At 46.1% G+C, this 24,763-nt stretch overlaps 1 protein-coding gene across 2 annotated transcripts in view; it reads right to left on the bottom strand.

Annotated features, from left to right (window-relative positions):
- Positions 1-2,579: 2,579 nt before the first annotated feature.
- RFX4 (regulatory factor X4) overlaps positions 2,580-24,763 on the bottom strand; it is a gene marked incomplete at both ends in the record, with an annotated part of 170,671 nt that continues 148,487 nt past the window's right edge. For both annotated transcript variants that reach the window (XM_079714121.1, XM_079714122.1), the window contains 5 exons: positions 2,580-2,852; positions 11,198-11,336; positions 13,211-13,373; positions 24,071-24,232; positions 24,572-24,691. In XM_079714121.1, coding sequence (XP_079570247.1) covers positions 2,580-2,852; positions 11,198-11,336; positions 13,211-13,373; positions 24,071-24,232; positions 24,572-24,691 — 857 coding nt within the window. The remainder of the gene's footprint in view (positions 2,853-11,197; positions 11,337-13,210; positions 13,374-24,070; positions 24,233-24,571; positions 24,692-24,763) is intronic.

Below are 24,763 nucleotides of genomic sequence, written 5' to 3'. Positions count from 1 at the left end.
TCCGCTGTGCTGTGACGAGGAGGCCCTTATTCTCTCCTCTGCAGAGTTCCTCGAGCAACCACTCTGTTGTCTGGGATTCAGGCCCTTGTTGATTGTGACTATTTTTGCCTAAATATCTGTGCATTTAAAGAGCTTGTGGTTGTTACTCGTACATGGGTGTTTATTCTGTGCTGCTGCTACCTGGCTAGAGAATTTGGCAATTGCTTAGTTTTTTGTGCTTAGTAGGTCGAAAGTCAGACTTACTACACCCATTCGTTTGTGGAGCATGAGCTTTGGATTCTGGGAGAGCAATAGGTCTGGTTATTCTCAGGCTTATTTTCAGTGACTAAATATGAAATTTTACTCGTCCTCTCCCTTATTTGCCTCATATAAGGCCAACTAATGGACCTTGGCTGAAAGAGCAAACTAAGTTACCATCAGAGAGTGAAATCCAACATCTGCTTTCTTTTGGTAGAACAACATAGCTAATTTTTTTTTAAAGGGGATGCTATGTAAAATGTATAATTTTAATCCTAAAATTAAAATTTCAGGTATAAGTATGTTATGTAATAGCAAGTAAGAGCTTGGCTTTAAAAAGAAATCTTTCAAAATGCAAATTGAGTTGTCAAATTCTCATGCCTTTTAGCTAAAATAGTCACTACTGCCATTTCTGGAAATCTGTGGCTCTGAATTTCTCATGGATCCTAGACTCTTAACATTTGGGCAAAACATTTAATCATTTTCCCTCTGTGTCCTCACTTCCCAACCCTAGAATCAAAATGCAGTTTTGGAGAAGAATTTGTTGGTACTTACTAAGTATTTAGTACTGTTACTGTTCTGTGCTAGAAGTTTATTGGCATTTAAAGCACTGTGCTTGAAATATCTTTACAACCAGTGATCATTAAAGCATAATGAACTAAGTACCAGGGGACCTCTTAATGATGCTGGTATTGAAGAATAATATTCCCTGCAAGAGCTGAAAGGCTCCTGCCCTTGGCTGACGCTAGCCATCATGAAGACTTCAGGTAAGTCCTTGTATGTAAAACTGGTTCCCTACATCAGGCTGTGGGTGCCAAAGCGTCGTTTAAGGACTGCATGTGTGGCCCATCCACATTTTAATGATGACAAGATCACGGGGAGCTGGATAAGCACAACCACAGAAGACCACTTAGTTTTGTTTCGCCTACTTATACCCTAAGTATTCAGAATGTCATTTATATTACACACACACACAGGTCATTATCAAATACAAAATGAAAATGAAGAAAGCAGGTCATTCCAATACTTTTTATTTGAGTGTGAAACCATTCATATCTTGCACAACTGTACAGATAAAACTATTTCCATTTTAGCTGTAGATGTGATTATCACACTGAGTGGTGTGACCAAATATTTTATTTACAGAACAACTGCTAAAACATCCGATGTCACGTTTCCATTTATTTCTTACCCATAGGGTAATAGGTCCACCATAGTTTTTTGGTGTTTTTTATAATACAGAAAGAAAACCTATGTTAATCTCTAACAAACCTCACAAACTGCTACGAATCTAACAGAAAAATGCCTACGAAAAGATTTTCCAAAAGTACAATACATTTTTATTTCCACACATACACAGTATAGTATAGGTTCAAAGGCACAGCTTTGAGTTTTTTCTATCAAAGTGTCGGAAATTTTTATAGTCTTATGGAGGAGCCATGGAAGTCATTTTCACACTTGGTGCTTGGTAAGTTAAAAGTTTGGTCCATTCAGTTTCACAGAGTTAATACAGCAGAGCTGAGTATGATGCTCAATGCCATAAATCCACATTCTCACAGAACTTTAAAAACCCCTCTCCTGCCTTCTGCTGACACTAGCCATTGTGCAAACTTAGGACAAATACTTGCGTGTAGAAGAACCGGTCCCCTACAAACCTCACTCAACTTAAGGCATACAGAACAGGCCTCTTCCTTCCCCCTAAACAGTGCTTACATTCCAAGGCAATGCAGGTACTGTGACAGACATAAGTGTAACAGGGAATCTAGAGTTTCCAGATACCTCCACTTAGCCCTGGTGCTCCAGGAAGCAGTGATGACACCACCAGGAAGAAGGGATGCTTAGGACATATCTGAGGGGGCTGTCTGTTGTACAGTAAGATGACAGCCAGATGGAAAGGTGAATGCTCTTGGTTAAATTATGTGCCCATCCAAAAGCACAAACCAGATTCCGTCTCTAGTATCCACCCTTCAAGACTAAAGAGCTTCTGTCAACAGGAAAATAGGTAATTTACTGGCAATGGTTGCCAACATAAAGTGAAGGCATGGAACAGAGGGAAAAGGCACAGGTCGGCCTGCCCGAGATAGTGCTCTATACAAACAGTCCAGTCTGGCTTGGCTACAGGAACCCAACCTCACTGACTCTTAGTGAGTCCCGTTTCTGAACTAAAGTTTATTCATCCCACACTGAATCCCAGCCTCATGTTCATTAAGGAAAATGGATGCCTAGGAATAGTCCAGGAGTTATGATGTATTGAGATAAAATTCTTCTGGGGGTGGGTGTTGAGTTTATTATTATTATTAATAATAATTATTAATATTAAATATGGATTTCTATGAAAGCAGTCACTTAGCCCATCCTGTGGAGGCCTCTCCGTTGATGTAAGCAAAGCCAGGAAAGTGTTGCATGTGCTCATACTCAGAATTCCTGCGCGTGGTCAGGGGTGTGTACATGTCACTAGAGTTTCCATACCTCGTGGAATGCACAGACGGGCTTGTGTAGCACGTGTTGGCTGTGGGCACCTCTGGCCATCGGGGGGTGACTGGGGTAGGATGCAGTCTGGGAGTACTGCTCATCAAACAAGGTTCCATCCGGGAAGTGGGGCTATTAAACGGGTACTTGTTGAGGGGAAAGAAATTCCACAAAGTTAAAATTAGCTTGAAGTTGCACATACACAATATCAGTCATGTTCACAGTTTAAGTTAAATTTCTTAAGATGCTGTTAATGAAAGTTGATGGGAAGTAATCAGTGAAATTCTGAAAGATTGACTCTCGGTCTAGGAAGCATATAACAGGAGAAATGCAAAGGATTTCACAGCCAGAGTTAGGCTGATAGTCACTCAACCAAAAATACTGACTTCGTGCTCTTAATCTGCAATATTTTGGGGAGTCAAACCCAAAAGAAGGAATAACCCCACTGGGAATACAAGGGTGGGGGGGGGGAGAGAGAGAGAGAGAGAGGGAGGGAGAGAGAGAGATAGTGTGTGTGTGTGTGTGTGTGTGTGTGTGTGTGTACAGGAGGAACAGCATGTCCAAATAGATACAGATATATGGATGGATGGTTTTGAGCTTTATCATTTTAGGAGATGTGATAGGTCCCACTCCATCAACCCAAGAGAACAATACTGCCAAGAAAAACACAATGACATCATTAAAAATAGCATTTTACAGTTGAATTCAATTATGAACTGCAACCTAAAAGCAGGCTTTTGAAGAGGAAGCAACTCAACAGCTTCAAAGGTTATTATTAGTGCCTATCATTCAGAGAACATCTCTCTTTTTGGTTCACATTCACTGAAGTCCTAGAAGATATACAAGCTGGAAATGGTAAATTATTGGGCTTGGTGTGAATGTGGAAGAAGGAGTCAAGATAAGCCAAATGGGAGGGGAGGTGCTTTTGTGCAGGCCAGGAAAACAGGTGTTAATAGCCACCAGAAGAGGGGAAGCCGTTCTGGAAAGAATCGGGAATAAGAGGAGCGCCCCTGAAGTGCTGCTGCTTTTACATTCTTTTCAGTTACCGAGACAGCTATGCAAATAAGCCGCTTTTAGTACAATCAGAGGGGAGGAAGGGGAGGAGCTCTGGGCTCCCTTCGTGAGCTCCCGGGTGTGCAGGCCAGGCAACACAAAGATTTCCTTGCTGTGCTAAGGGCCACCCCAACAAGAGCAGGAGCCAGTCAATAAGGGAGGCAAGGGCAACGAGTAGGGAGAGAGCCTATATGTGCAAATGTCGGAATTCTTCTGCTCCCCATCTGTCTTCCCTGACAGTTGGAGAGTGGAGCCCCCAGGGATTCGGTGGGAAGCTGCCCCCTGTGAGGGAGACAGACAGGCTGAAGCCTAGACAGCCAGGAGAAGGGGTTATGACAACAGTGGTGCCCCCTGTAGTCGAGCGGGCCAGAGGGGAACTGTTCTGCCTCTTTGAGTGGGAGCCCGAGGGGCAGCAGGGGAAGGCTGTTAGGCCCAAAGCATGCGAAGAGAACCAGCTATTCACAGGTCAAGGAGGAGGGCGCCGAGTTCTAGTAGTGAGGGTTTTGTCCTACCTAGGACAGACAGCACGCCTTCCGCAGTCAAAAGAACAGGTAGGAAAGAGGGAGAAGGGCGTAGGTGGTATCTGGGAGCTGGGGGGACAAGGCACCAAGGGGTGTCGCCAAGGAGACCAGGGACAGCACACGGAGCCTTTCATAATCCCCAAATCAGCGGCGTGCACGGCAGCCACAGTGGACCCTCAGGCCTGGGCGGTGGGATTCTAGCCTAGGACCCATTCTAAACCCCAAAGAGACCGTACTGAGATTGGGCCCTGCCCAACATAACAAGATCCCGGGTGTTAAATAGGTAATATTAAGAAGTATTATTACAAAATGGTCTCTAATTTTTTCCAAAAGGTGGCTTCCCCCTCCTGAGAGTCTCTCAGGGAAGCTCCCTGGATGCATGTCCCTTCCCTGGCACAGAGGCCTCCTCTCTGGTCCTCTGGCCTGCCCAGCTGGTTCCCACATCAGAGAATTTTGTCCCACCTGTTCCCTCTGCCTAGAACACTTCTTCCCCACCCCTACCCCCAAGCTCCTTCCATGCCTGCCTTTTCATCATTCTTTAGACCTCAGCTCAAATGTTACCTCTTCAGAGAGACGTTTCTGGACATCCTCTCTCTCCAAGCTAAGTGCCTCACCCCCCGTCTCTCAGGTCAGGATCTTAGCATCCTGCTTGTCAGCTGTCTCCTTCCACTGGCTTATATTCCTAAGCTCCTGGTGGGGCTTTGTCATGTTCTCTACCATATGCCCAACATCTGAAATGATGCCGGGCACCTAGCAGGTGCTACATAACTTATCTGGTGAATGAACACTAGGACGTTACCGCTAGAAAGAACGTTAGGGATCATATAATCCAACCCCATGTTGTACAGAAAACTAGCATTCATAAAGTGAGGCGCCACATGGCAAGCTAGTGGGAGAACTGGCAGAAAAGCCCGGTCCTGAGCTGGTACTTTCCTCCACATCAATTTGGCCCAAACGAGGCATGACCCACCACAACTGAACTGCAGAGAATTCAGAGAGGAAGACACTCCTTTCCTGGAACACAGCCCATTAAACTCGAATCTCTCTGTCACTCTTCTTTAAGCTCCCGCCTCCCCTACAGACCACAGGGTCTTACAACCCTGACCAGGCCTCAGCTTGATGCTTCTGACAGAGTCCTACTTGCCTGGCCTGTGTAGGTACCACGTCACTGCGTGGACTTGGAGGCTCCCCCCAACAGAGCCCAAGAGAGCGTGTCTTTTGTGCCGAATCAAGGACCCTAGATGCAGCTGTGCCCAGGGGTTGTGTCACAGGCTCAAAAGAGTAATTGCCTGGAAATGAGACTGGCTCAAAATATCTCCAATGTGACAATAAAATTCTGTTACCACAGAATCCGGCCTGGAAAATTCTGTCCCGTTAGGTCAGCTAATTGCAAATGAGTCAGTGACTCGTCTTCCCCGTGGTGAAGAGACCATTGAAAGCTGAGAGGCTGGAGTGCCACTGCCCGGCCTGGCCATTAAAGCCGCCAGTGAGGCCCCTCTTTAGCCTGGCGGGAGCACCCGCCTCACCTTTCACACTTCACATCCGGGTTCACGCGGGCTCCTCGGGCCCGCTGGGCACAAACCCTGGGGTCCCGAGAGCTCTGCTCAGGATAAAGGCACTTTTTGTTGAGGGCCCCTAACCAGAAGTTAGCCTTTTCTAGGTCAAATCCCACACTGTTGCTACTGATGTGAAAATGGAGATGAGTCACCAGTCCCCACCCCATGAGAGGTGTGCGAGGGGTGTCTGTGGACACGTGTGTGTGCACGTGTGTGTGCACAAGTGGGCAAAGGTTCCCTCAAGGGGCCGTGACGTTGAGTCCATCTCAGCTGAGACTGACCCCGGGCCTTTCTGGAACCATTTTAGGAAGTGCTATTTTGAGAAGTGACTACTCACACCAAGGGCTGACTTTCCTGCACTTGGAGAGGGAAGAATGAGCCCTTTATCCCTGACCCTCACCAAATGGGCTGCTACTGGAGCACGGGTGAAAGGTGGCCCCCATCGGGAGCACAAACTGTTTTCCTATGAAAGGCGGCTCTCACTGACCAAAGTTCTGCCAACAGGCACCCCCCACCCAGGACATAGCTTCCCCAAGACTGTGCCAGACGGTCCACATCTGCTGAGCTCTTCGGGTCACGATTAATTGAGTTAATACATGTGAAACACTTTGAGCTTCCACGCAGTAAGTTTTCAAAATGTGGTAACTATTATGGATATTCTTCTTCTTCAAGTCATAGCATCGTGGTCCACTAATGAAAGGAAGAGCCTTAGTGACTGACCACCTGGTCCTACCTCTCATTTTACAGGTGAGAGAACTGAGGGCAAGAGAGGGGAAATGATCTACGTGAGGTCAGACAGCAACTTACTACCAGAGTAAGGATCCCTTCATCCCTTCATTCATTGACGAGTATGTCCTGAGGACCCACCAAGGGCCAGGTCTGTTCTGGGTCCTGGGAATAAAATGGTCAGAAAAAAAGGACCTGGTCCCTGCCTTCACAGAGCTAGTAGAGTTGAGGAAGACAGAGATTAATTCTATAATTATGAAAATATAATAACAGCGGTGTTACAAAGGATGATGATGAAAATATACACACAGAGTGTGAACTGTGAGCTAGGCCTTGTTCTAACCTTTATTAACTCACTCACACCTCGCAGCAGTACCTATGAAATAGGTACTAGAATTATCTCCATTTTCCAGATGAGGAGACTGAGGCACAGAGCTAATCAGAGGCAGAGCTGAGATTTGAACTCAGGAAGCCTGGCTCTACAGTCAGAGATTTTATACCACTATGGTGGACCGCTTTTATTCCCTTCGCCCCAGGATGCTATCCCAAAGTGGAGCACGCTAAGCAAACTTTGTAGCAGTCACTGGGCCACTGAGATCGAGGACCCACTGGCCCTGGGCTGGTCCGCTGGAGTTGCTGTGAGAGCTGTGTGACCGGCTGGCAAGGCTGGGCCTTGGCCATACAGATGAGAAATGCACAACAACTTTCTGGTCCACTCTAAGTGTCTTTCTAGCCAGTGTGCTTCTGGTTGATCAAATGGCTTTTGAGCTCAAGGGCCCACTTCACATTCATGGCTGCTGACAGGGTAGAGGTTCCATGAATGTGTGTTGAATGAGACTCAGAAATACTTTGTGGCCATGTGTTTGGTTTGTTTTCTCTTTCTGGTTGGGCATGAGAATGGCGAACCTGGGAAAGGGCAGCTGATACCATCCCTTGTTCACTTATTTTGGTGTGGACAAGTGCAGCACAGCGGCAAGAAGGGTGTTTTTCTGAAATAATTCAAACCTTACCCTGTGCAACCTGATTCATCTGGACTCACTACTTGAGAAATTACGAGAATTCAAACAGGACTGGAGGTTTACCTTTGTAGTACCCATGAAGAAAGCATGTCTTGTATAAATGAGTAGTATAAACAAGGGCACACAATGCCCTATTTCAAGAAACAAATGACTTCACGTTATTTTGTGTATATAAATGCTGGGATGTCTGCGATTACTGAACTTCACAGAGGTGCTGTATCCGTTCTTTAAGGCAAACCTGGTAGGCATTTACTTGCAGAAGTTAGTTTCTTGTGCTAATGACCAACTGCATTCTTTAACCATATTCTATGGTTGTGATTCTTCTTCCATTCAGACTAATCTTTTCCCCACTAAGTCTGATGTAATGAAGTGTGATATTCAGTATTCAGGAGTGGAACGGCTTGACCTCTGCTCTGGAAAGCTAAAACTAATTAGCCCTGCAGTGGATTTTCCCCTATGTGCTCAACCTTAAACCAAAGTACCAGGAAAGGAAAGAAACACAGTATCTTGGGTGTGTGATTCTTCTCTTTGGGAACTTGAAACATATGAAGAACAGCTGCACTAACCTCTCCAATTTACCTCCCACCCCCTAAAACACACACCATGTAGTGTTCAGTGCCACGGGCCTGGGGTTGAGATTGCGAGAATTTGCCTTTGAGTCCGCTTTGTCACTTACTGGATGCATGACCTGGGGCAAATTACATTCTGAGGTTTTCCTCGTCTTTAAAACCTGGGGAAAATGCCTTCTTCCTGAGGCTGCTCTGAGAATTAAGTGAGCCTCTGTATTTGAAAGTGCCTAAAACAGTGCTTGACGCATAAATGTTAATGAAAAACAAAACGAAGGATTCTTTGTCTTTAGACAGTACCCTCCCCAGGAGACGTGCTGATCTCACCCTTCTAACCCTAACCCTAACCCATCGACCTGGGCAGAGATGTTATATAACTAACGGCTCCCCACCCCACTTTACAAACGGAGATGAAGGCATTAAGCACCAAGTGCAGAGCAGGAGCGGGTGGTGGGGGTCAGAGGTTGTGAAAGGACCTTGCCTGAAAGCCACAGGACACAGTGGTGAAGAGGCTGCAGGACCCTTTCACCTCCCACACCTAGTCTGGGTTCAGCGGGCTCCTCCACGGGCGTTCGTTTAGTCCTCAGCCCTTCGATTAGGACTGGCGATTAAATGATAGTGCTCCAGCTGGGAACCGCTGTGGGTTCCAGGGTGGATGCTTTGACCTGTCTTTGATCACCAGGGACCGCGGGGGCCTTTAGGAGCCATTCGCGCGGGCCTTTAGGAGCCGTTGGCTCCTTTTTGTAGCAAAAGGCTTTAAAAATAACACCCCAGAAAAACCAGCTCCAGAAATTTCATGAGGAGGAATGAGGGAGTGAAGAAAGAGGGAAGATAATGCCAGGAGCTGTGGCTGGGATTTTAGCTTGATCTTGCCAGTGTCTCCTTACTGGAGCCGAAGCTCCCCCAAAGCAGGCACGCTTCCGTCTCATTCTCCCCGTATTCTCGGAGGCTAAGCAGTGCTTGCCGCACAGTGGGCACTCGACAGTCGTGGGGGAGCGACTGAATGAATGAATGAGTGGGCTGCTTAGACTGTGTGTGACCCAGTCTACGGCAGCAGCTCTAAGTCACTTAGGGGATCACCGTGGGGGAGCACAGACTCTGCTCCCAAGAGAAGCAGTACCTAGGGAACAGGCCTCTGTGTGTGACGCAGTTGGAGACCTATAATGAATGCCCCAGGTGATGATTTAGAGGAATCCACTTCTTGGCTTGTCTGGGGATTATACCAGGGCTCCCCCTGGTACCGCGGATGGAAATCAAAACAGACGCCTGTTTGCCCCGCGTGCCCGTGGACCGTGGGTACACTCTGCTCGGTGCCCTCCCTCGGAGGCAGGTCTGCGCTGACAGCTGATGTAACTGCAGCCTGCATCCCAGCTCACGTCCTGCCACCTCTGTTCTGGACCCCTGCAAGTGCTTCCTGGCAGCGCTGCCTTTTCTGCCAGGCCCCTCCCTCTCTGCTTCGTTGTCCTTTGACCCGTGCTGAAGGACCTCTTTCCTAAGCATAGCTCTCATCTGGCCTCCCAAACCTGCCGCCCTGCCTGCCACACACCACAGTTGTTTATGCTGCCCCACCTCCTGTTCACTCCTCTGTTCAATAAACAGTGGATGCCCTCTATGAGAGGTGACAGAGGCTGGTGCTTAAGAGCCTGGGCAGCCAGGGTCACACTGCCTGGGTTCAAGTCCTCGGGCAAGTTATTCTCGCTTCCTTTCTGCAAGGGTTACCGTGGAGGTGTGGAAAGTGCTCGGCACGGGACAGCATTCAGTAAAAGCTAGCTGTTCTTTTTGGTGGGTGCTGTGACCCAGAGGTCCTAGACTTAATTTCCGCCTTCAAGGAGCGCTGGGGTCTCCTGTGGGTGCCAGGAAAGTCAGTGATGAGAAGTATGCCAACAGAAGAAAGCCCAGTGCGCCATGTGAGTACAGAGGAGCGGCACCGAATACGGTCCTGGAGGCAGGACGAGGGCAGTGTCAGCGAGTGCCGCACAGACAGTGGGATGCTTGTCCTGAACAACAAGCAGAAGAGGCTGAGGAAGAGAGTCCCAGCCCGAGGCAACAGCATCTGCGAAGACCTGGGGGAACTGCACATGGGCTGGCATGGCTGGGGCAAAGGTGGGGTATGGCTGGGAGGCCAGAAAGGCAGGCAGAGCCCAGATGATCATGAGTCTTGAGAGACGTGCTAAGGAGTTGAACTTGACTTTGAAAGTGATGACATGCAAAAGAGGGAGAGTGTTATGGCCAGTTGGCTTTTTTTTCCCAAAAGATTCCTCCAGCTGCAGTATTGGGGATGGACCAGAGATGGGGCAAGTTCAGTGGCCTGGCAACAGATGGGAAGGCTTTTGTCATCATCCAGGTTGGATAAAGACCTGATCTGAGGCAAGGACAGGGAGCGTGCAGAGACAACGAGGATGCAGAATTGGATGGAACTGGTGACCAGTTGTGTTTGGGGCCCAGTGCACAGGACCCCAACACTGGTGTGACAGGTGCAGCCACTATCCCCACTCACCAAGGCCACAGAGGAGCAATGTGGTTTGTTAGACAGTGAAGAGCCAAAGGCCTGAGAATGATCTGATAAGGGTCCATTTCAGGAGGACTCTTCTGGTAAGGTTGTGTGTGTGGGCTGGACTGAAAAGGAACAGACGTGAAACCAAGAGACCAGTCAGGATGATGCTGGCATGACAGTCCTGACAGGACTCCATGAGGCTCTGACTGCACCAGGAGGGGGTGGTGGGAGAGGACACAAAAGATCCAGTCTGAGAGTGGCTGCCCGAAAAAAGGACAACAGACATCGCGGCTGCTTGGCTCCTGGGAGAGAGGTCAAAGGGAGGACAGAACTAAAGACGTGGTCAGCACCCGTGTGCGTGAAAGCAAGTGGGGTGAGCTCTGGCTGAGCACCCACTGTGGGCAGCCACTGGAGGGAAGAGATGGCACTGAGGAAAAGACTGCCCTTTCCTTGGAGACACACAGTATGCAGAAGGTGCTTATTAATTGTGTTGAATTGACTAGACCTGACCCCAAGCACACCAAGGCCTGGACAACAAGCGGGGTGGCCGACTCACCTGTGCGGAGCTCCTGTGGTACGGGGTGTAGTGGAGCGGTCCCGAGATGGCTGTGTCGTGAGGGAGGGCCGGGTACTGGCTCTGCATTGGGGGAGGATGCTGGTTGCCATAGCTCCCATAGTTATAGCTTCCCGTGTACCTGAAACGCATTAGGCACATTGAATATTGTGAGTAACAGCAGGGAGAACAAATCAGTTTGACACCTTTAAACATCAACCTCATCTACTTTTGTTCCTTTTTGTTCTTTTCTTCCTTTTTGTTTTCCATTTTTCTTCTTTCTGTTTCCTACCATCTCCACTCTGCGGCTTTGTTGTGATAGTTTTAAACTCCCAGGTGGGTTTTCCTCCTCCCCTCAGCGTACCTCCCTCACCACCCGGCGGGTACGCAGGGAATGAAAACCAGCCCTGAGCGAAACATCATTAGTGATGGAAACCTCTTCTCCTGTTGTGGTAAAAAAGCCCCATATTATAGCCTGAAGTCAAATAGGAAAAAAAGAAGAAATTACTTTGGGACTTCTGTTTTTGTATTCTTCAGGCCTTTGCTTTCCCCATGTCTCCGGTGCAGGGGGGAAACACCATGGCCAACCAGGCGTCAGCCTCCGGTTCTAAGCCTGGCTCCACCACTTCTCAGCTGTGGGACCTTGGCTACTCGCACCCTTGTTTCTCACATCTGTACTAAAAATGCTGCACATGACCCTGAGGGTCACTTTCTATTATAAAATAGTCTTGTGGAAACATAGGATACTGTTACCACTATTATTTTTTTTTTGCGGTACGCGGGCCTCTCACTGCTGTGGCCTCTCCCGTTGCGGAGCACAGGCTCCGGACGCGCAGGCTCAGCGGCCATGGCTCACGGGCCCAGCCGCTCTGTGGCATGTGGGATCCTCCCGGACCGGGGCACGAACCCACGTCCCCTGCATCGCAGGCGGACTCTCAACCACTGCGCCACCAGGGAAGCCCTACCACTATCCTTAATAACATCTTTACAGCAAAGATGCTGACATATGACCACACGGGTGTCTGTGGTGCCATTTCTGCAGAGTCAGAAGATCTCTGAAACAATTTCTAAGTCAATTTTAAATGTGTGGGGAAATACGCTAGGAGGCCCCGTGAGGAAACGGTGGCTGCCCCACTGATGGGTCAGGGGCACCTGAGCCTATGGAATTAACTTCAAGTATGCCCACAGCCAGGCCTGAGGCTACCACATGGAAGGGACCTAAGCGGCCCTCCTCCGTCCCCTCCTGTGTCCCCCAGAGCTGGTCTGTTGGAACCTGGCTTGTGAGGCTTACTGTACCTACATGACAGAGTCTCGTGAGAAGAAGGGCCCTTTTTAACATCATAAGTGCTTTTCAGATAACTGCACATTAGACACTGTGTGAGGAATGTCTTTTAATAAAGACAATGCAAGGTGGCAAAAAGCGGTTACCCTTTTAAATGGATCTGTAGCTTATTCATCACAGTAACATCACTACACATTAGGGGGAAAAATATGGGCAAAATCAATGATTTATTTCTTCAGGGTCCAAAGCGCCACTGGAACCCAGGGGGATTCCCTGAACCCCATGAATGACTGCTGCCCTCCAGGGACCTCCAGCCTTGGGTGAGGAAGCCCTCCTCCTATCGAGTCATAAAAGACTTGGACCCACCATGAAGCTGTGTTATAAGGCTACAAAGTGCACAAGGACCACCCAGGGGAGCTGCAGAGAGGGAGTATCCAGTTTTCCTTCCTAAAGGAGGCAGACACAGGCTCAGTCAGCCTGACCCTTACCAGCTGTGTGGCCTTGGGGAACTGGACCCGGTGCAGCCTCAATTTCCTCATCTGTCAAGCAGGGTGACTCGCCTACCTCACTTGGTCATTGTGGGGACTGCATGAGACAGTTGTACAGGGGCAAGAGCACGCTGAGAACTCAACAGAGGGCGCAACCTTCCTGTCCTCAGAAAACCACTACTGAGTAAACCCTCCCCTTTCAAATCAAACGTAAAAGCAAGGCAACATCCCAGGAAAGTCACCTACCCGTGCTCATCTCTGTGGGAATAAACTGGGATCCTGTGTGTGACCGAGGAGGAAGGCACGTGTGTACTCCTCATACAGGGCAGCTGTTGGGAGTTTTCAGCTGGGGACCCTGCCGCCGTTGTCACTGTGTATGTTAGAGACCATGTGTATGACTGCATCGCTCCTGCAGAGACAAACGAAGATGCATCAGTCAGTAACAGTTCTCACACCCCCAGTTTTTCCTTAGAATGCCAGCAGCTTCCCATTGCTCTTCAGCTGAAAGCCAAAATCTTTATAAAGCATGTGTCTTGGTCCTTGCTGATCTCACAAGAAGCATCCCCTACCCTCTGCCTTTGTGCTCTCTGATCCAGCCACAACAGCTTTCTTTCATGTTTTCCAGAGTACCATGATTCCCAGCAACACAGGGCCTTGGCACATGCTGTTTCTGCTTCCTGGAATCCTCAGTTTTCCCTTGGTACCCACTCGTTCTTCATATCTCAATGCAAAGAAGCTGTGTCCTAACCCCAGACTAAGTCAGATCCCTTACTGCATGGTGGTGCCCACCACAATTTGTAATCTTACACCCATTAATGAATGTGATAGAATTAATGCCGATAGAATTAATGCCTAATTCCCCACACCAGACTGTAAGTTCCATGAGGGTAGGAGCCTTGTCTGTTTTGCCCACCATTAGGTCCCTGGTGCTTAGCACAGAGACTGGTGGCCAAAAGATTTTCAATAAAAATTTTAAAAGGAAGAAAAGGGAAAGGGAAGACAGGAAGAAAGAAAAAGAGGGAGGGAAGGAGGGAGGACAAAAGAAAGCTCAGGGCGATGTAGCTCAGACGGGCTCCCCAAATAACTTCTCAGCATTCAACTAAACAGGTGTTAAGGATCCAACAAATTGCTTTAAGCAAAGATAAGTAGATTATTGGACTCTGCCTGCCCAGGTCTTTTTGAAGATTATTAGACAGTGACCTTAACGGTGACCTATTCCATACATATTATTAATTCCATTAATTTGCTTTTTAATTGGATACCTTGAAAGTGCTAGGGACTGGGAAAAGAAACTGACAAAATTTAAAACCTTCAAGAGGCTTAGGAACTTTATGAGATAGAATAAAAAATGGTAATTTAAGAAATCACTAATAGTGATAATAAAGTCATCAGCTTAATTTCTGATAAATTTAGAATGTTGATATAATGGAAAGGATTAAACCTATTTTAAAAGGCAGCACCTCCTTGTAGGCACATGGAAGACTGAAGAACTGGTTAAGGGAGGTCATTTTTAAGGTGAACTAAAAGAGAAAACTTTGGTCCTCCAATCCTGTACCTTCTACGCAGACCATGTTTAATCTTGAAATTCTTCTGGGAAGATAAAGGAAAGGTTTTCATTTAAAAGTGGAACTCTACCATAATGTCTCTTTGCTCTGGGTTCTAATTCTGCCATGCACTGGCTGTAAGATCTTGAGCCAGCCTCTTAAATTTTATCTGCCTTTCTTTCATAATCTGTAAAATAGGGATAATTATGCCTATTATATCATGTAAGTCATATAAGTCACGTAAGTCATACCTTGTATGACTGTTGTGAGGATTAACTGAGATAACATATGTCAAAAAGCCTGGCACGTGGTAGGCTTTTAATGATATTCAAGCACTCTTCATTATGAATTCAGGTATTCTTACATCAGACTTTCTTAAAGTAGAAATTTCTTTATTTCCCATTTCAGATTCCAAGGAAGAAGGACAAGTTTCTTGGGTCAGATTCTGTCACCAGGGGTGAAACGTTTGAATAGCAACACTGATTTAACTAATTACAGCAAACTTCTAAACCCATGTTCTTCTGCAAAATCACAAATATCCTTATCCACCAGTATGGCTAAAAGCACCCCTTCTTGGTTTGGATATCCACACCATTATTTTCCCCCCAAAGATAATGACTTTAGCAGGCTGTGTGCTAGGTGTCATTTATAATAAATGCAAGAAGACTAGAAGGAAAAAAAACCCCAAAATGATCATGTCTCAGAGGACTGGATTATGCCTGACTGCTCTCCTCTATATTTTGAACTTCATATGAAATTATATAACTGTTGTAATTTTAAAAAATACCCTTTTTTATTAAAACAGGTTATTGCTGAGGATGGTTTTAACATTTTTTTCTTCGTTGTGCTTATCTGTATTTTTCTGTAAAGAATGTGTATTGCCTCTGTGAAAAGAAAGACATTATTAAAACGTATTAAACAAATTTCACAATTAGAAATGGAATTGGAGGGGGTGGGAAGTTTGGGAAAACAATGAACCAGCCACAGCAAGCAAGTAATTAACCCTTCAAGGCCCTGGGACCTCAGGAGAGCACAGCGAGGTCAGTGGCTATTTTAAAAGGGGCAGTCGGGGAAGCCAAAGGATTTTCTTCCCCCAGCTCCGCCAGCAGTAGGAAGACACAGTGAGAATAGCCATCACCTGAGAGAATGCAGCACAAGTTACTTTTGTGTGAGTTCCTGGAGCACAGCAACGGTTCCTTATTCATCTCTGTATCCCCAACAGAGGGTTTGCCAAATAGTAGGTGTTCAGTAAATTTTTGTTCCATTGAATTTGTTGTTGAAGGAGTAAATGCTGCTAGAAATAGACGTTATCAAACAAAAAGCTAGTGGAACTCTCGGAAAAATGGGCTCCTGTGGTCTGGGAAACAAAACCCCTAAATGGCCATGTGCCAGCAACCTAACAGATCCACTCAGGCAGGCTTAAGCAGATTAACACCTACTGGCTTGGGTGAGAAACGCTCTCTGCCTGGGGAGCAGAAAAGAACACCACTTGCATTCCCTTTCCTACCGGTGGGACCTCCAATGAGGACTGCTGCTTCTTCGTTTTTAAGGAAACTAATAAAAGAAAATCTGTGCAGTTACTAGTTTGTGCTTAATTTTTAAGACAGCTCTACTGCTTTTTATTTGTTGGTAAAACAATAACAAACCTTCCATGTTTGTCTAATTTCCATCTTTCTCTTATTCTCGCCTCCCCATTCCCCCACGTCTAATTAAAAGTCTGAGAATAGTGGTGAAAGTCCCTGATCTTTGAGAATCCTCTAAAGATCCTATAGGATTTGAGAATCCTATAAAGTTGTTGTCGATGTTATAGTATTGAAACTGCTAGAGACGAATATTTTCTTTCCTTCCCATCCCCAGTAAAACATTCTTTTTCCCTGAATTTTTGTTGTTGTTGTTGTTGTTTATTTTTCTTCTTTTCTTGAAAGGGGTGCCTCAGGACAGGGAGGATGCTTAGAATATAGGAGGTAATCAATAATGATTTGTTAAACGAGTGAATGAATGAATGATCATCCAACATAAACCAGTTCTCATACTAGTTTCTTTTTATATATTGACTCATTGGATCTTCACAATAATCCTTTTGAGGTAAGTAGTATTACCTCCTTTTTCAGGTGAGAAAATTGAGGCCCAAAACTTGGTCAGGTAAGTGGCAGAGTTGGGATTTGAACCCAGATCTGCCCAACTCCATAACCTTTCCACAATAACAGTTGCTTCTCACACTTGCATGTGCATTTGCATCGCTGGGGATTTTGTTAAAATGCAGATCTGATTCAGTGGGAGATTGGGAGTTGAGCCAGCGATTCTGCATGTATAACAAGCTTCTAAATGATGCGATACTGTTGGTCCATGGAGCACGCTTTGAGTAGCAAGCCTCTAGGAAACACTGCCTCCTATCGTGCATCGTGTATGTTCAGGGCCATTACAGATCACAAGTTGTGAGACTCTGGTACAGACTTGTGAACATTTAAACTGCTTCCTAGCCTACCTGGCCATACCCTTCTGTCAGATTTTGGACTAAATCATTTGAACCTTTTCCCCACTAGGATTCTATGGACCATCACAGATGTTGCTCATGTTTTGGGCCAGCCTAAGCCTTTCTTAGTACCTTCCTGAGAAATAAGCTCCTTTAAGTACATCTAGATTCTAGAGCTGTCCTGCCCTATACATTAGCCAGTATAAATTTAAATTAACTAAAGTTAAATACAATTAAAAATTCAGCTCCTTAGTCACACTAACCACATTTCAAGTCCTCAGTAGCCTCAAGTGGCTGGTATCTACTGTTTTGGACAGCTCAGATTCAAAAAAACAAAAAAACGTTTCCATCATCACAGAAAGTTCCATTTGAACAGCATTGTTTGAGAGTATTTGATACTAAATAAACATTTCCTGTAACCTTCAAAACTGAGAAGAGAAAGAAGATTTTATATCTATCTCCACTCCCACTGGCTATCATCTATCCTAAAGGTAGCTGTGTTTAAGGAGAATTTTTTTTTTTTTTTTTTTTTTGCGGTACGCGGGCCTCTCACTGTTGCGGCCTCTCTCGTTGTGGAGCACAGGCTCCGGACGCGCAGGCTCAGCGGCCATGGCTCACGGGCCCAGCCGCTCCGCGGCATGTGGGATCTTCCCGGACCGGGGCACGAACCTGTGTCCCCTGCATTGGCAGGCGGACTCTCAACCACTGCGCCACCAGAGAAGCCCAAGGAGAATATTTGCTGAAGCTGAAAACCTCATCTGTTTGAGTTACACTTTACTAACAGTTCCATGGCCAAAATCTGACTGACAAAACTGACCAGGGGCAGCAAATGCATCAGTTCCCAGAGAGAGAAGCTGATATGGCGTGACCTGGTCCCTGTCCACCTCTGCAGCTTCCTCTCCTGCACCCTCTCCCTCGTTTATATACATTACTCAGTCCTCACTATGCCAGGCTCTTTTCTGCCTCAAGCCTGTATACATGCTGATACCCACTACCTAAAATGATCTTTTCTTCTCCCCAGCCTTTATGTGGCTGGCCCCTTGTCATACTCCAGGTCTCAGATAAATGTCACGTCCTCAGAGAGGCCTCCTCTGACCAACATCTATGATGGGTCCCCACAGCACTTATGACCATTCAAAATTATATATTTACCCGGTGCTTTACTTCTGTATCGACTCTCTTACCCACTAGAATGTAAGGATCATGAGGACAGCAACTGCGCCTGTTTTTCTCGCTTGTGTACCCCAGGGCATGGCACAGATTAGACATGGAATTACTTTTTGCGGAATGAATGAACAGATGAATGAATGAGCAAATCCAAAGGTCCCAACATGAAGCCAAGCCCCTGGTGGTGTGAAGTCAGGGGCAGATTAAACAATCTATTTTCAACCCCAGTTTTTATTTCCTAACTTCATTCCTTTGGAGAAAAGGAGGCAGCAGGGATGGACGAGGAGGAATTCACTGGCAGGGACAACTCTGGGGCTCTGTGAGTGAGTCACTGCGGCTCTGTGGCGGGGCCGCAGTGTCCACCAACTCCCACTCACTTCAGCTGCCCTCAGAATAACTGAGCTTTTGTTACTTGGAAAGACTAGCCACCAGTTATCTTTGTTACATCCTCAACTGATGCAGAGAAAACGCAGCTGGGCAGGCCAGATGTTCTACAGTTAGGGCTATTTATGAGGAATTTGCCTTTATATTTCTTTAGGCATCCTAGCATCTCAATGATTTAATTTGCTGGTTTTGTGTTGCAGGGAACCCATGGTGGGAAGTTGAAAACATAAGTTTAATAGTTAACTTTTATTGGCATTGCTGAAGGAGGGAATACTTAAAATGACATCATAAACGAGGTCTCAGAACCCTTCGGGGGCCTGACTTGGACAGAGTGGGATCTTAACGTTTTGCTTTAAAAGACATTCAAGAATTGCAGCCCAGTGTCCTGTGAAGTGGGTGCTCCATTTGGAACCACCTGCCATGCTCCTGAAGAGGAGAGGCACCAGTTTTCCTTAAAGGAAGCTAAGATTTCTGAGCTTGCTGGGCCAGGAGGAAGGTGGCAAGCCCACAACATTAGAAAAAAAAAGGATAAATGGGCCAGATTCTACCTTGTGGAAATCTGTTGAAACGGAACCTTTTACCTAGTCTCTTCTCATGGCATTGCCACAGACTCTGACATACCCAATCAAAACTGGCCATGCATCAGGTGGTTTGGGGTGCTTGCTATGCCTTTCCTTTTCCCTCTGACTTTTCAAAACAATTAATAAATACCATCCTAAAACATATTTAGAAATACATACAGGTATGGACAGAGAACTAGATACAGATATAGATGGGTGGCTGTTTTCCTAGTGAGTCATAACTCATTCTCACACTACTTTGTATTCACTAGTCCTTGTGTCAAAGGTTCCCAAAAGGTTATGTGCAATGAATTAATTTTCTCTTTGTGCTCACCAGACAGACGTAATACTGTTCTCTTTTTCACAGCTGAAAAATGGGGAAGTGTCCATCAACAGTGAGACACTGCTATGTGGAGGAGCTGCAGATACCTGATTGGCCCTGACTCTCAGTGAGCTAAACTTGATGACATGTATATCATCTGAGCAATGATATTCAGAGTCCTAGAAGCCCAACAAAGTTACTAGATCACATAAAATTTCATGTAAGGCGTTAATAAGCTGTTTCAGCCAAGAGTTTTTTTGTTTTGTTTAATTTTCTCTACTTCTTTATTTCTTGCTTCCTGGTTTGGGTCCTTTTAAAAAAATTGGTTTTGCTTTTTTTTTAATTGTTAACCACTTTAGATACTTCTTGGAAAGTAATGGTATACAAATCAAGCAGTAATTTAAAGATGGAAATAAAAATTAGCTGGTCATGAAAACCATATGCTGAGTTAACTTAAAAAAACATGGCAAATGCATTTTATAAAATTTATAATAATTGTTCTCCAATTTACAACATTATTCAATAAAAAACTGCACAAATTCCCAAACTTAAGAAGCCTACTGTAATAGATTTCCTAAGATTTAGGTGTACATCATGGATAATTTGTGCTTTATATTGTAATAGCTATAAAACCATACATGTTGTTAGGAAATTATGTTTATGTTCCCTCCAAGACCATGACCCACAATGCATGCCAAGGTCCAGTCCAATTTAGCAATGGAGTATTTCAAAAGTGGTACTTGAGAAAAATATTACAGATAGTTTTATACAGGATAACATTGTTAATGCTCCCTGGAGATATCTGAGAACAAAGCTGGAATGTGCCAGAACCTTCAAAGGCTACACTCATCTGAAGAGAACCTGTTTCACATTTGTATTTCTAAGAAGCTACTTTTACGACTCCTGAACACATTGCACAGAAATCTCTGTACACATTTATGATATTCCTGTGCCTCTGACTATCACACCTGCCATACCGTGAGGCCTCCAAATTGCTACAAAGCAAGCCAGCAGCAGACTCACTAGCTGGCTGAGAATGATCCTGAGATCCTAGAAATCTTTCCTTCGCACTCCTCCTTCCCCTTATTTCCTTAGTGTCCCCTTGTTTGATCTGTTGCTACGTTGGAAGAAAGGTTCCACTCAAGTTGTTTCTGCTTCATAATGCAGAACTGTTTCATTTGCATAATTTCCCTGTTTATTTTAGAAGTAAGGATGTTATCACTGACGGACCGACATGTGTGTCTGCTGGTGGTGGGAGTACGTGGACAGGATTATTCAGGTAAGTGGCTCCTAGCTGCTCTCACTGCTCTTCCTTCCTTAGTGAGGCAGGAGACCCCCAATTCCAGTCTCCGATGGACCCCTGAGCAGCTGCAGAGCTGTGAACAGTGCTTAAGTTCTTTTCCCTTTTTATTTTCAGTGAATAACGTCGTTCTGTACTTTTCTTCTGGAGCCTTCTAAGCAGGTACTACAACAACCCACTAGGGAGAGAACATGGGAGGGAGGTGGGAGGCGGTCAAGTTCTTTCTGCTCCAAGTAGAAAACTAAATGTGATTTGAGGTCCATCTATGTACACAAATGCAGGGATGCTCACATCTGAATTTCCACAGAAGAGGAAGACTCTCCAGCTGTGGACCCAGAGTGAAATCATCACTCCATCTAATGCCAGCTGTTGACAGCCCTGCTTTTTTTCATCACTGCTCTGAAGAACCCAGTCTCCTGAGCTGTCTCTGACAAAGGGCCACTGGGTTTGTTGGCACGTATCTGCCCCTGGCAATGTGCAAAAGAGGGCAGGCACCTTATAGGCTCTTAAGCATCTGTTCATTCCTTCTCTGAGTAGCTCTGGTTCTGGAAACTTTAGTGAAAGAATTAATCAAAAGACTCCTGGAAAATGACATGCTCTCTTGCCTCCAGGCCTCTGTACTACTTACTTCTTCTGCTTGGAATACCTTTTCTCTCATTATTTGGCCCCCGACCAGACCCTCCGAAAAGAGGCTGGAAGCCCTGCTTTGTGCTCCCCAACACTGACCTTTCTCCCAACTCAGCACTCGTGACATTATATTGTAACTGCCGTCTTGCTCATCAGAACCCTAACCTCTCACAATAAACTCCCAGGGGCAGGGACCACGACTCACTTGTTTGTATCACCAGCTTTTGAAGTGTTTAGCTCACAGAAACCACTTGAGAAATATTTATTAGATAAATGAATAAATGGATGGATGTGTGAGTGAATGAGCAGATAAAAGATAGCACCTAAATACGACAATCTCATCCTATTAGATCTTCAAAAATATATAATTTAGTTCCCAGTGTATTCTAATTAGAACTGGGATATAACTAAGCCCACGCTATGAGGGGCTGGAGGAAGATTCTAACCTGGAGGATACCCAGCTTGAGAGTCACTGTGGATGTCCATGAGAGGTGGGGAAGGCCTGAACCAGATGGCAGCAGTGGGCTGGGAAGGAAAGGGTGGGTCAAGATTTGTGTTAGAACAACTGGCCTTGGGAGGTGTGGAGGAGAATGCCAGCTGTCTCTCCCATATCTGTTTCCCCTTCCCTGCCTGGGAACCCTATCCTACATTTCCCCGCCTCTCTTTACAGTTACATGAGGCCATGTGACTAAGTCCTCGCTGATGGAATCTAAGTGGAATGACATCCACCAGCTTCAGGCCAGGGCTTTTCTGAGTGGGTCTTCCTCCTCCAGACCCACTCTCCCTTTCCATTAGCTGGTTGCAGACTTGACAAAGCCCCAAGGCAGTGGTCCTCAAACTAGTCAGCCTCAGAATCACCTGGAGGCTTCCTGAGCAAATGGTTGGGCCCCACCCTAGAGTTTCAGATTCAGTAGGCCTGCAATGGGCTCTGGTAATGAGCATTTCCAACAAGTTCTCAGGTGATGCTGATACTTCTGGTCCATGGACCACACTTTGAGAACCACTGCCCTGGGGTACAGTGGAGCCTCATATTGAAGGAACACGTGTCTCTAAATGGTTGCATTAAAGAGAGCCTCCTCTCTGACTGAAACACCCTGCATGAAATAGATTTCCACTGTGTGAACGCCATCCATGTTTGGGTCTATCTGTTACAGCAACTTAGCTTATCCTAGCTAATACAGGAAGAGCTGAGGGAGAGGAGAGCTGATTTCCAGATTTGGTACTTGGGTAAATGAGGGAGCAGACAATAATGAATGAATTAGCACAGTCTTAACCAAGCTCTCCACTCCAGTCTGGTCTGTTCACCTGCCCCACCCTCACCCGGGGCCATCTAGCAGAAGGCTGTTTCTGCCTTTGGTTCCTGTGTGCTCACTCCTCTGTTAGCTGAGTCCTTCTCATCTTTTAAGGCTGCCTTTGAGTCTCACCTCTCTCCTGAAGACTCTCCTCCGCCTGCCCGGGTTCTGGTGGGATGGACAGGGTCTGCTCCTCCCTGAACTCCTACACCCCTCTTGGCTGCAGCCCTCATCTTATAGGCACTCCTAACAGTAACCCCTTCTATCTGGATAGCAGTGCACTGTTAACAAAGCACTTTGGCTTTTCTTACCTCACCTAATCCCCACAGCAACCATGTGAAAAAAAAGTGGAGGTGCACACAAACACACACGTGCGCGCGCACACACACACGTGCGCACACACGCACTCTATTTATTATTATATATTAGCTAATACTTACTGCAGATTCCACATCCAGTGTATCATTTCCACAAGTCTTGAGAGCAAGGACATTTGCAGAATGACTGAATGAATCAATCTGTTTATGGTAACTGCTGACTGTGGTGCCTGGGACCAGGAGTTTAATTAACCCTTCTCCACCCTTTATTTTTCCTCCTCCATAAAATGAAACAATAGTTACCTTGCAGTGTTACTGTGAATATCAAGTGAGACAATTACGCAAGGGTCCTTTGTGCATGGTAAAGCAACATTTAGACACTAGTAACTAGCTATTATTATCCTTGTAACATTTCTTCCATTTTCAAACCTTGTCTTGGCATGCAAGATCCTGCAGGATGTGACTCCAACTTACCTTTCCAGGCTTGTAACACTTCTTCACGACCACCTACATTTTAACCACTTTACCATTCCCCGAAAGGGCCCCATACTTCCTGCCCTGTGCATTTGCACACACTGTCCTCTCCCCAGAGGCCCTTCTGTAATACCTTTGTCAGTTAAAATCAAGTTTCAGCTCAAATCCCCTCCTTTGTGAGGTCTCCAACCAGATGGACTCTCCCCTTCCTTGGGGACCCTGTAGCATTAGCTTGAACCTCCATTACTGCCCCTGCCTTGATTCTGGCTACCATGGCTTAGCATATGACTTCCTGTCTCCCCACTTTCCAGAGATGCCTTTCAGTTTCTGGCTCATGGAGGGCTCCCTTTCTTGTTTTCAAGAATGGCTGTGTTCTGTGTTTTATATCATTTTAGTGACTTATTTTTTTATGGGGGGGCAGTGGGTGGAGATTTTATCATGGACTTAATCTGCCAACTTGAAAACAGAAGCATAAGGGATACATACAAACTAATAAATGGATAACTGCAAGTCATCCATAAATCCAGGAGGATACTCAGATTTTGGCATTGTTTTGGGAGGGGGCTGGAGGGAGAATGTTTTTCCAGAAAGCTCTGGCTTTAAACATCAACTCCCCACTCAAAGCCTTTGAGGGACTGTTCATTACCTGTAGTGCTGAGGCCAGTGTACTCAGGGGATGGGTTGCTGACAGGGGAGGAGGGAGGTGGCACTTCCACGGACGTGGCAGATTTTGCTGGAGAAAACGATGGCACTGGTGAAGGGGTTGGTGGGGCAGCCTCCGTCAAGATAATCTCCTCTCGGACTTCTGCTATGGGTAGAGAAAGGGTGGGTTCTTAGAGCCAAAGGTCAAGGCAAGTTGTCTTTAAGGGACTTTTAAAAAGCAAATATTCTTTCTAATCTGTGTCATGTCACTCCTCTGCTTAAAACCTCTGATGGTTTCCCATCACCGTGGTGGCATGCAAGGAAATTCCCACGTACACACATGCCCACTCTCAAGAAGAAAAAGACACTATTGGTTTCCCACCATTTGACTTGTTCACCAAAACTAAATTCTTTGGGATGCAGAGCTAAAGAAACACAGAGCACAGAAGTAAGGATACAAATCAAATTGACAAGGAGGACGATTCCCAGTGAAATGCCGGCTTACCGGTGCTTCCTTCTCCCTTCATGGCTCGCATGAGCTCACTGGCGCGCTCCTGGCAGTGCAGGGATTCTAACAGGTAGAGCACGTAGTCATCAAACATCAAGTGAATTAGGTGAAAAGACCCTGGTGAGAGAAGATCCAAACAGAAAGGTAAGTCACGTCAGCTCGGGTGTGCCCCTCAGCCTGGTCAATAAC

This window comes from Hyperoodon ampullatus (genome assembly GCF_949752795.1).
Source record: "Hyperoodon ampullatus genome assembly, chromosome: 11".
Taxonomy (NCBI): domain Eukaryota; kingdom Metazoa; phylum Chordata; class Mammalia; order Artiodactyla; family Ziphiidae; genus Hyperoodon; species Hyperoodon ampullatus.
Note: the sequence above shows the minus strand (reverse complement) of the source record. Positions and strands in the feature narration are given on the sequence as shown.